At 40.9% G+C, this 11,634-nt stretch overlaps 1 protein-coding gene across 2 annotated transcripts; it reads right to left on the bottom strand.

Moving 5' to 3' along the window:
* Nucleotides 1–517: 517 nt before the first annotated feature.
* On the bottom strand, nt 518–11,425 carry ywhae1 (tyrosine 3-monooxygenase/tryptophan 5-monooxygenase activation protein, epsilon polypeptide 1). 2 transcript variants are annotated; one of them, XM_046073670.1, is made up of 7 exons: nt 11,176–11,425; nt 8,809–9,008; nt 7,948–8,054; nt 7,364–7,570; nt 6,659–6,795; nt 3,629–3,680; nt 518–1,713 (listed from the first exon to the last, which is right to left on the bottom strand). In XM_046073670.1, the coding sequence occupies exons 1-6, from the start codon at nt 11,237–11,239 to the stop codon at nt 3,673–3,675; spliced, it is 723 nt and encodes a 240-aa protein (XP_045929626.1). In that variant the 5' UTR covers nt 11,240–11,425; the 3' UTR covers nt 518–1,713; nt 3,629–3,672. The 2 variants fall into 2 exon arrangements, with proteins under 2 accessions (XP_045929626.1, XP_045929625.1); XM_046073669.1 differs by lacking the exon at nt 3,629–3,680 and having other exon boundaries at nt 11,176–11,424.
* Nucleotides 11,426–11,634: the final 209 nt, after the last annotated feature.

The following is an 11,634-nucleotide window of genomic DNA, read 5'->3' as shown; positions in this document are numbered from 1 at the left end:
ACAAGAAATAGCGCCAGAGGTAAAGGCAGGTTTCATGACTACACACAGTCAAGATGATGGCATGTATTATTCGCACATTGGCAACACAAAATACAGTGAAGCTATCTTTATCACAAACACTGAAACCTTTCTGTGAGTGTTGATTACTCCGTGCATGTCACCAGACGTCCACCATCAGCTGCTTTCACAGTAGCAGCAGCTACACAGTCACAGCAGACGCACCGGCGTTAAGATTGCATTTGTCTCTCAAACACTATAAATAGAACATATAAATTTATGATTATGCACACAGTTGGCAAGTCAGATTCCAGTAACAACATCTGCTGTGTTTGGAAACACTGTGCTAAGATTCCTCTTGTTTTGGAAAGCCAGTATTGACACTACCTGCAACGAGCACCAGGACCGCCAAAGATTCCCCACGACAGTTTTATTTCATTCATTACCTTGTTTGAACACCTTGTTTCCCTAAATGTGGAGCTGCAAAATTCAAAAAGGTAAATCAAATAAAGTCAGCAAGTCAGTTTGTAATGTTTAATTTAGATTGTTTAATGTTAATTCCATGCTGTGTTTCAGTAAGAACAATACAGATTCCCTGTCTGTGGCTCCAGTCAGATATCCAGTAGTACAAATCAGCTCCAAGTTACACATAATGAAGCAAAACAAGGAGAGAAACAAAGGAAACAGCAAAGAAAGAAAACCTCTGAACCTAGAGGTGTAAAAAGCAGGGGAGGAGCAGCAGAAAATAATGTGTTAACTCATGCAAGCACTGATAATCTTGATTTTAGGGCTCTCTGTGAGGGAGCGGGGCCAATTTAAGACTTGTCTTTTACACAAGTGAGAAATCTCCCAAGTTTGTTTTTTTTAAATTAAAACCACCAGCTAGCGATAAGTCCACCTTCAGAGATTCAGCATGTGTGCACAGTTACAGTATTTCAGCACAAAGTACAGTCCAAGGACAACTACAAAAACATGACAACAGAATCACTATGGTGTAAAAGTTAAGCACTTCTTTGCCCCACGTGGATATCGCGAATTTTGCCAACTTCCTCTGAAAACCTAAGTTAACAAAAAGGGCACTTGTAGTTTTCCAAATTGCCCATAAAAAGGTAAAATGATTCACATGACATTTCACTAAAAACAGATAAAATAGCTCCCATAACTAATAGTCAACATTATCAGTAATAAAAGTTAATTTCTGTAATTACATTAAGAAAACAATTCTCAATACATCCAGCAACTGATAAAAATATTGAAGAAAAAGCAAAAACAAACAAAAATATAATAAAACAAAGATAACATTTCAGAACCGCTTGTACCAGGACAAAAAAAAAAACAAACGAACAAAAACAACCAGGGACTCTTTCTTTACCTTTGTCTTTCTAACATTGTGTTTCCTGTCTCAATTAAGTGGTATTTACTTGAATGATGTAAGGGCTAATATAAAAATAAAAAAAAATAAACTTGTTAACTCCGTGGCCCTGCTGGGTCACGGAGCTGCAGAGGTGGAAGAAAGGAAGAGGGGGAGAGAAGAGGAAGGTGACTCAGAGGGGGAAGTGGAGTTGGAGGGGGGAGGATGGAGGAGGAGAACGGTGGGTGGGGGTGGAGGAGTGTGAGGAGGTGAGGGGAAGGTCTCAAGTCGTTGGCTGTTTGTGGCATAGTCTCACTGGGCCTCATCCTCGACGTCTTGCAGTGCCTCTTTGTTCTGTTCTTCACCTGGTCAAGAGAAAATATACTGTCAGTGTTTGTCTTCTGACACGGTCTTCAGGGTCGCACTGCTTTTTCCCAAAAAAAAAAAACCATTTCATTAACGGAGGAGTGAGAGGCAGAAAGGCTTAACAGGTGGTAAGAAATCTAATGGACCCAAACAGTTCACTTGCAATACCCTGGGGAATTCAGTTTGGAAACTGTCCCAGAACAAAGCTTACTACTTTTATCATTAAATTTAAAAACAAAACAGATGAAAGTATATAATTAACTTAAATAAAGAGCCTGAACCAATTCAGTCCTTCATTTGTTTTTTTCCCCTCATTTTGCCTTTGCTTTCTATTAACAGGAGGTATTTTCTGAGCTTTTTCTTTACTAAATTACTAAACTACAGTGTGTGTGTGTGTGTGTGTGTGTGTGTGTGTGTGTATCTCTCGCTCGCTCTCTCTCTCTCCAAGCAGAAGTCCTGTAATTCTAAAAATGCAAAAGCTGGAATTCGAAAACTGAAGTACTCTTGCAGAGGAATGGCGTGTTAATAATAAATAAGAGCAGAGATAATATTGCAGGATCATTATTACAGATGCATTAATGTATAGCTAGCCTTGTTCTGTTGCGGCTGGTTGAGGTGGAGCTCATTTTAACGCCGTTATGCAGTTTCATTTGCAATATCCCCAAACTCTGTCATTTCTCAAAAGTCTGAAAAAGCATCTTTCCTTAACACAAGTGACCCATTCGTCCTTTAAATCAGCTTGTTTAAAAAAAAAAAAAGATGTTGCTGAAATAAGTCGATGTAGCTTGAAACAAGAAATAATAAAAAGGCACAATGCTGCACTTGAATTATGAGAAATTAAACTTCATTTTACAAAATACTTGAAACAAGCTGATTTGCTTTGGAAATAGATGGGAATATTGTGACAGCACTGGCACACTTTTTCACTTTTATAAGAAAATAAGATTTCAAGAACTCAATTACAGACTAAAATGGCTGGATCCAGAGATCTTGTACACTGAACAATGCAACATATTTTATAAGCTGATCATATGTTTTATATCTGCTAAGTAACTACAGCTGTCCAATAAATGTAGTGAAGTAGACGTATAAAGTTGAATAAAACAGAAGTACAAAGATGTGTAAACTCTACTATTTAAGTAAATGTACTGTTACTTTCCACCACTGCTGGTGAACAATGTCTTCTCTGGTGGGGATATGTTGGAACATACACTAAGATCTGAGAGGAAAGTCATTAAACTGACCTGCTTTTTTAATCTGGACTTTTTCCATGATTATAAATCCTTAACTGTCACCAGGAAACTTCTCATAAAAATGCATGCTGAACCCAAATCTGACTTTCACCAGTGTTTGGGGAGTGAAATGTGGATCAAACTGTTTACACAGTCACTCATTCAGGTACAGTGAATAGAAAACCGGCAGTGAGAAAACTTAACACAAGTCAAAATGTGGGTGAAAACATTTGAGCTTTTACACAAAACTTGACACATGCAGATCCTGAACATCTGATAACTTCAACTTGCTGTTCTTAATGGAGAAGGTCAAATACTTTGCGATTAGAACTGTACCAGCATTTCTTTATGTCCCAAATGGGGGCTGCATGTGTTAAAAACGGTTGACTGAAGTAGCATTGAGTATTCAGGTAGTCTTGCATGCCAACAACATGATCAAACCTCTGTTCCTTGGTGTACATACAAGTTTAACAGGTGACTAAGTGAACACTCACACTCAGCTGAACCCTGTTTTAACTGACCACGGTGGGAGGATCAAAGATCACAGTTAATAAAAAAAGCCACCGAATGAGTGAGTGACAAAGCTACGGGTGAGCGGACTGAATTATTAAACCATGAGTGAGTTAGTGTTGAGAGGATACAACCACACACACACAGCAAGGCTTGGGTGAGCAACACTTACAAAGTACAGTTAACATGGGAAATGAACAGTCAGGACTGTTTCCTTTAGGACTCTACAACGAGAGAAAGACAACAGAGATGACGAGTCACTGGAGAAAGAAAAAGGTGCTGGTGGGTGCTCTGCAACACAGCAAACACAAACTGCTAGTATGAATGGAGGAAGAGAAAGAATGAATCGAATACGGCTGAAAGCGTTACAATTATTACAGACTGAAATCACGGTTTGAAACGTTTATATAAAGAGCAGTGGTTTTATCTTACATAATAAACAGCGTCTTAAGAAGTTGCAGCTTGTGGCAGTGACTTTAGCAGCTATGAAGACAATCGACTGCGCTGTAGCTCACTGTTGCTGTCTGGTTAATATGGTATCTCCAAAGACGGTTTATGTGGAAGAAAAAAACATCACTGTATATTTTTTTAGGTTTGGAAAAAAAGAGTGGCCTGTCTTTTACAGTTTACAGAAGACCAACAGAGTGGTGAGTTTTTGTCTACATAAACAAAGTCAAATTCAGGAAGCTTAGCAGTGGTTAAAACTTCAAAGTGCGCTTTGAAGTCATTAATGTGGGCTTATAATATGAAAAGCTCAAAATCTGGACCTCCGGTAGGCAGCTTGTCCTGTTGGTCTGCAAAGCTAACGTTAGCTCAAGCAGCTAAACTGCAGAGCTGTCAACTGTAGCACTGAGGGTTGTCACTCCGAAATAAACATTGTTGGATTTGATTATTTGACCAGCAGTTAGTGATTAGTTAGTGAAATGTCCGATTATGTTTGTGCTATAATGTAATGTATTCCACAAATCTAATATCTGAATAAATGCGAGCTTGGCAGGTTATTTGTCATTAATAACTACATGTACTTTTGACATTTCTCTAACTGACTGGTTTTAAAAAAGAACAAGGGACTGTATTACTTTATCTGCTGTCCTTTAATTTATTCTGTGTGTAGTTTAATTCATAGAAATTAAAAGGTGGGGTATGCGATTCTGGAAAAATCCAATACCACGATATAGAGCAAACAATGACACAGCAAGTGACGTAACACACGTTAGCTAAGTTGTGGGATAGCAAACTGAGGCTATAGTTGCTGCAAAGCTAACATGCGAGAGGATGAGACGGTCCGAGAACCGGTACAGCAGCTCCAGACCGCGAGACTCACAACTCTCCTGCTGCTATAGCTAACATCATAACAGCATGTCTTGGTGAACCAGGAAGTAAGATGAATGTCTGTGGGCAACTCATTTAACGTTACCTGACACATAAATCATGGCTGGAATAGTGTTGTTTGGCTTGGTGCAGACCACTTTGTTTCCCCATTTAAAGAGCCAGGGCTGAGTACACACACTGAATTTTATGTCAGCACACAGACTAGCGGAGCCTTGAGGAGATTGTCACTGAATTTAATGTGTGTTGGATTAGAATGGCTTACCCCACCTCTAATGGCAATTTAAAGCAATATATTGCTCAGAAAGAAATCCCAATGGAGAGGTTTCCCTCAAAAATCGTTCAGCCTAGAATCAAACGCACATGTACACCAGTAAGACAGGTTTTCTGTAACAAACTAACTCCGTACCTGGACATGCACACTGTGAGCAGCGTGATCCGGGTCCTGAATGCTCTGAGCTTATGTCAGTGTGACATGACCTCATGTTACACTGGATTTGACATCCAACAACTAGATTTCCTTGTTAATTGATTTTTCCACCAGTTCTGCCCAACATAAATCTAAGATCAGAGAAATCACATTTGACTACACTTTGATCACTAGGAGTGATCAAACATTGTAAAAGCATGTTCTATCTAACAGGACTAGCCTTGAACAAATAAAGCTTTGGCATATAAGCAGAGTAACAGTAAACACAAAGTAAAATATTAAATCACATCAAATCATAAGTTACTACTTGACTGTTCAACAATTGTACTGGGGTTTAGGGGGGTGAAAAATGTCTTGACTCAATACTGTTATCACAATATCATGTTGCGCGATATCATATTGAAAATGTTGCAGAAAGTATGCAATATTCTGTTTATTTTTATGGAGAAATGCGTCTGTTGGCTCTGTGGCTTAGTTATGTTCAATTTAGAGCCCGCTTGAAATCGCTGCATAATGATCATGTTTCACTGGCCAGTTGCCCTGTCGCATACAAGTGTGAGCGCACGGGTCCGCAACACGAGCATACCCTATGGAGCGTACCACATGACGTGCGTGCATACTTCCACAGCGTGGGAGTGAAGAGAGAGCTAGAGAAATGAACAATATTTTAAAGAGTTAGAAGATGAGTGTGGCCCAGAGAGACAACGAAACAACGGAGATCCAAGAGGAAACGTATCAGAAACAGGGCCATCAACTTGTGTTTTTACATGTTTAAGAATATCGAAATTAATATCATTATCGCAATATTCATGGTCTATATCGCAATACCACATTTTGTCCAGCCAGGTTAGACACCAAGCTGGTGAGCACAGCTGTTTAAGCGCAATTTATACTCCTGCGTCGAATTGACGGCATAGCCTGTGTAGCCCCCTACCCTACACCGTTCACCTGTGGCGTAGCCTGACATGCACCTCCTCGAAAATGTAACTACACGTCGAGGCAACGTGGACTGTAAGATCTGTGCCGACAGGAAGTGCCCTGTGCTGATAAACATGACAATTTTGAGTTCCGATTAAGCCGACTGCTGTCTCTATTATTTGAGTAATTTCTGTCAGATAATGTGACAAGAAAGCTTCAAGCATCAGTTTAATATATGGATTATTATTTCCTTTTAAAGTGTTACGTATATATTATAAAATGTTATGTCTCGCACTGCCAATGATTGGGAAAACAGAACATCAATCAAGCTGCTCACAGTATTAAGACATGTTATAAACCCAGTGAAAAAGGTATTAGTCAGGTAACAGGAGATGAGTGAGTTAGTTCATCATAGTTTCAGCATCAAGTCCTGGAAAAAGAGGTTCTACAGAGACAAAAAGGTAGATTGCAGTACACTTTGATTCCCAGATTAGTAAAATGAAAGGGGTCACCAAGGTATCTTACCCTCTCCCTGCATATCTGAAGTCCATAGTGTCAGGTTGTCACGTAACAACTGCATGATAAGTGTGGAGTCCTTGTAGCTGTCTTCACTCAGTGTGTCCAGTTCTGTGATGGCGTCATCAAACGCAGCCTTTGCCAACCTGCGCAAACACACTTTTGTTGAAATCACTTAATACTTGTTAGCTTTAACTGCATCAGTATTCACACTCAAGATTTTACTGGTTCCGTTTCAAGCTACAGTGTTCATCACGTTAAAATAAGGTTTAAAGACATATTCTGCATTATCCATCCGTGTCAGTGATGTGTTTGTGTAAGGCAATTCTTGTTTGCTTGCAAGGAGCTCCTGTTACATATTCCTTTATTTACACGTGAGCATGAAGCCAAAGGAAAAAACAACAAACCCCCCCCCCCAACAACGAACAAAGCGTTTAAAGTTTCATCCTCGCTGCTCAGAATAATGTCCATGGTGAGGCAAAGGCAAGAGCGTCTGCTTATGCATGGCAACTGGGAAGGATTAGTGAAAGTGGATTAAAAACAAGAGACGGTACCTAGGCTCTTTATTGTCAGGGTTCTACACTTCAGATCCTTTAAAACAAACGCTCGTTATCAGTTTTAGAGGTTGCTATGTAAATATAAGATTATACTCTGCTTTACCACTGTTGAAACTAAAAAGAAGCACTAGAGTAAGTGCAGTGCAGATTCAGTAACCTGCAAGCGCGGTCAGGCGAGTTGAGGATCTCGTAGTAGAAGACGGAGAAGTTGAGGGCTAGACCGAGGCGGATGGGGTGCGTGGGTGGCAGCTCCAGCATGGCAAGATCTGTAGCAGTTTTGTAGGCTACCAGGCTGTTCTCTGCTGCCTCCTTTCTGTTGTTGCCAGTGGCGAACTCTGCCAGGTACCTGTGGTAGTCACCCTTCCTGGAATTGGCGGAAGACAAAAGTGGCCACAAAATTTACTTTCACAACTGAAGTGTTTTCTTTGGAAGAATGACTTAAGTGTATTACAAGTTAATAGTTGTACTGTTATGGTCTTAAATAAGCTAGCTGTGCAACTTATTTCATGAGCCTTCACTTTACACTTAAATTTTCTTGAAAAGTATCCCATGTGTGAACTTCCCTGATATTGCCATGTTTCCTTTGCTGACTCGAGTTCAACTCTCAAGATTCTATATGTAACCACATGAGTGTGTTAAATAACACACATGCTAAATAAATGTACTCATCATTCTGTTCAAGGACCGGAGAGGGTTTACTTATTCATCTATTCATTTACATTCAGACCACAAAGATCTTACATTTTGTTGTAGAAGACCTTCGACTCTCCCATGACGGCAGAGGGGAGTAGGTGCCTTTCCAGTGCATCCAGAATGTCACCACAAATCGACTTCAGCTCCTTCTCAACCTGCCACCAAACAAACAAAATAAACATAGTTATATTTTCCCGTTTGTGTGTGGTCCATGTAAAGTACATTTCGTCATCTGCCCACGTCTGAGGGGGTCAGCGCAAACCATCCAGATGCAGCCAAAAAAACGTATGACCGCGTGGACTGTATGTGCGATTAGGGCTGTGTATGTAGAACACGTACTGCAGCTGTCTGTGTACTCTTTTGGACTGTATCGGCCCTTTTAAACCCCAATCTTCTTATGGTCTGCTAGTAGCTTCAATACCTAATTGAATTAATCCACTTTAGATGTTTATTGAATGCTCACCAGGTGCTGTGATATTAGAAATGTACCTCCCAAGGGATTTAGAGCACAACTAACACAATGAAGGTGCAACTGCAGGATTACCCATCTCTGAATCCCATTAGGTCATTAACTGCAGTCCAACTGCCTCTCCCATCTCTCTGACACACTCTGGCCTCTCCCAGATTAATAACCAGATCTTATTTCCTTTCATAAAACCAAGTGAGAGTGGAGGATTTGCCAGCTATGACTCAGATGCAGTCTATCCAGTAGCTGCTCATAAGTGTGTATTATTCATTTGAACTAGTGATCTCACATTAGCACAACACGTCTGAGATGCTGTGAAAATGACAAACATATTTGTGACAATGGGACATAGTGAATCTGTGTAAGTGCTCCTGACAGTCACTGTCTAAATACAAATGCTAAGCTTTTTTGTGGAAAGTGACAACCTTTACTGAGCGCTTTACCGTTTGCCTGTATTCCCGGATCATCTTCAGTTTCTCTTCTCCGCCCTTGTTCTCTTCCCTCTGCTCGATACTGCTGATTATCCTCCAGGAGGCTCTCCGAGCTCCAATCACATTCTTGTAGGCCACTGATAGTAGGTTCCTCTCCTCCACTGTGAGCTCCACGTCCATGCCTGCCACGTTCTTCATAGACACCACCATCTCTACAGAGGAGACACATGTAACAGTCCTTTGAGATATTTTATTTAAGTGCACCTAACAGGTAGCTGTCAATCTTCTCATCTTGTTGTCTGACTAAATGACAGTTTGAGCCTAAAAGTGTGAGTTTTGATGTGCTTCACAAATTCATACATTCGTGGTCGGGCAAAAACTTGTATTATGGGTGAAGTGTTCTGGTGTCAGGGATGGCGTGCTCAGAGATAATAAATTACAGCTTATAGAATATGCAAAATTTATTTTATAATAAAAAGAAATAGGGTGGTTAACTGCAATGTGTAAATATTAACTGAGTTTTGAGCAAACTTTTCTCTGACCACTGTTGATTGATGCACCGTGCCAGTAAGGTGAAGCTCATCCTGAGGATATTCCACACAGACACGCCACCCTCAGACAGAAGGAGAGGTGCTGAGGGTGCTGCAGTTATATCTACTGGGTTTTATTTTGGTACAGCCAACTTGTCCTGGTCTTTGTCACCCCTGAGATTTGGTTTTAATTATTGAGAGCAACGCAACCTTTGCATATCGTTTCCTACAATATTTTGTACAGTGTCCTGTAGTAATTTGTCTGCAGGCCTATTGTGGCAGGAAGGTTTGGACTGGAATCAAATTAGCATGAACAAAATATAGTTCAAAAGCAGCTTTCACCCATCAGCAGCACTTTTTAAAAAAAAAGGTGTTCTGTTGTATGAGAGTTTAGTCATACTGATGACTAAAGCAGCCAACATTTATTAAACTAGGCTGTTTTCATACGGTCATCTGTCATCCAAATGTCATATGGTTCTGTCAAGATTTATGACTTATTTTAATGGCTAAATTACAGATACATTGCATGCATAAATTAAGAAAATCACAGACACAAAATACAATATATAATGAAATGTATGCAATACAATGTAAATACAGACCACATTTCCATCATTTCCCCTGATCGTTTTTAATGATTAAGGAACACTTAAAGGAAAAAGAGGGCGGTGAAATCAGATGCCTGCCCAAGAAGTTTCCCCTGGCTACAGGACTGAACACACATAAACCAATTAGGCCTCCTCCTGTTATTGACATTTAATGTGCATCTCAGGTTTAAGTATGGCGTCATTAGATGCCATCACTGCCGGTTGGCAGTAAAAACTTTTTAAAATAACGACCAACTATGTTGGCTAAACGGTGACAACAAGCAGGCTGGGTTCTCTATGATTATTATATTACTGATGTCTGAGACAAAGGCTAATGTAAAGGAGGGAATACATGACGCCCTTAAGAAATTCATCTTTCAACGATGTGTTAACATTTGACAACCTATTGCAGAAAAACAATATGAATGCGACCACATTTCACCGAGGTTACCATGTATCCAGTAAACCATAAATCACTCTGTAAATACAGTCGGTCCAAATCCCGTGAATGAGTCATGGCACATTCACTTAACGTCACTGGGCAGCGTTTGACCGTCTAAAAACAGCCTCTGCAGGGCCTGCAATGGTATGACAGTGTGACAGGAGTCCACCGGAGAGGAACAGGGAGTCATTTTCGCCAATCGATCAGTACAGCCTGCTTGCAGGGGAACACCCCACCTACTGAGCAGCTGCCCTCCCACTCACTGCTCACACACGGCAGGCTTCGAGCAGCTAACCTTGCAATTCAGCTAACGCCTCGCTAATGTTAAAGTGGGCTAGCATCCGTGACAGAGTCCCGCAAAACGTGGTGCGTTATAACAGTAACATGACACTAAGTGTTGCTTGTAGTAGCTAACTAAGCCAGTAGCTTAAGTGTTAAAACGTTATAGCTAGCATGGTGCAGGGGAGGCAACTCCTGACAGCTCACGCTCCATTAATCCGCCATTTTGTTGTAGCCCCGTCGCTTTAGCCACTGACAGTCGCATCCGTACAATTTTCCTAAAAACAGAGAAACTTCCAGGCAGTGGCTCTTGTTTTAATGTCGCATTAGTTTCTTCCAACAAGGAGCCACCTGCCATGTCAATGAATAGTTAGCTGAAACGCGGCGGTCGCAGCCACGTTAGCTCAACGTTAGCCACGGCCAACATTGAGCTACCTAGTTGAGCACTGCTCCGTTAACGTTAGCTAGCTCGCAGAAAGAAAAAAAAAATCCCTGCGGCGAACATGTCCCACTCCGAACAAGCCCTGAAAGTGTGGCTTACCGTCATATCGCTCTGCCTGTTCGGCAAGTTTTGCCTGATAAACTAGATCATCTCGCTCTCCCATTGTGTATCGAGGTGCAAGTAGAGCAGCGAACTATTCAAAGTGACAAATCTTCAGTGAGAAACACGGCGGTGTGTCAGGTCTATAGGCGGTTCCTAGAAACCAACTGGGTCGATGAGTGGTGTTCCGCCCCACCGGCAGCGCTGTGCTGATGGAGTAAAGATGGCGACTACAGCCTCATCCGCGTACTGCACATACGCACATGATTCACCAGCTCTGATAAGTCCGCCACTCATTTATATTTCTGTGCAGAGAACAGTAACGTTAACCTTAATCTATGTACGCTCGTTTAAAGTTATTACTAACACTAAACGCACGTGTGTACATTATCTGTACAGTCATTAAGTCATACTATCACTTAATTATGCTCCTTTAGTCTTTTTCCATCAACTACTCGG

This window comes from Micropterus dolomieu, linkage group LG17 (genome assembly GCF_021292245.1).
Source record: "Micropterus dolomieu isolate WLL.071019.BEF.003 ecotype Adirondacks linkage group LG17, ASM2129224v1, whole genome shotgun sequence".
In the NCBI taxonomy this organism is placed as follows: domain Eukaryota; kingdom Metazoa; phylum Chordata; class Actinopteri; order Centrarchiformes; family Centrarchidae; genus Micropterus; species Micropterus dolomieu.
This window is presented reverse-complemented; position numbering and strand designations above follow the sequence as displayed.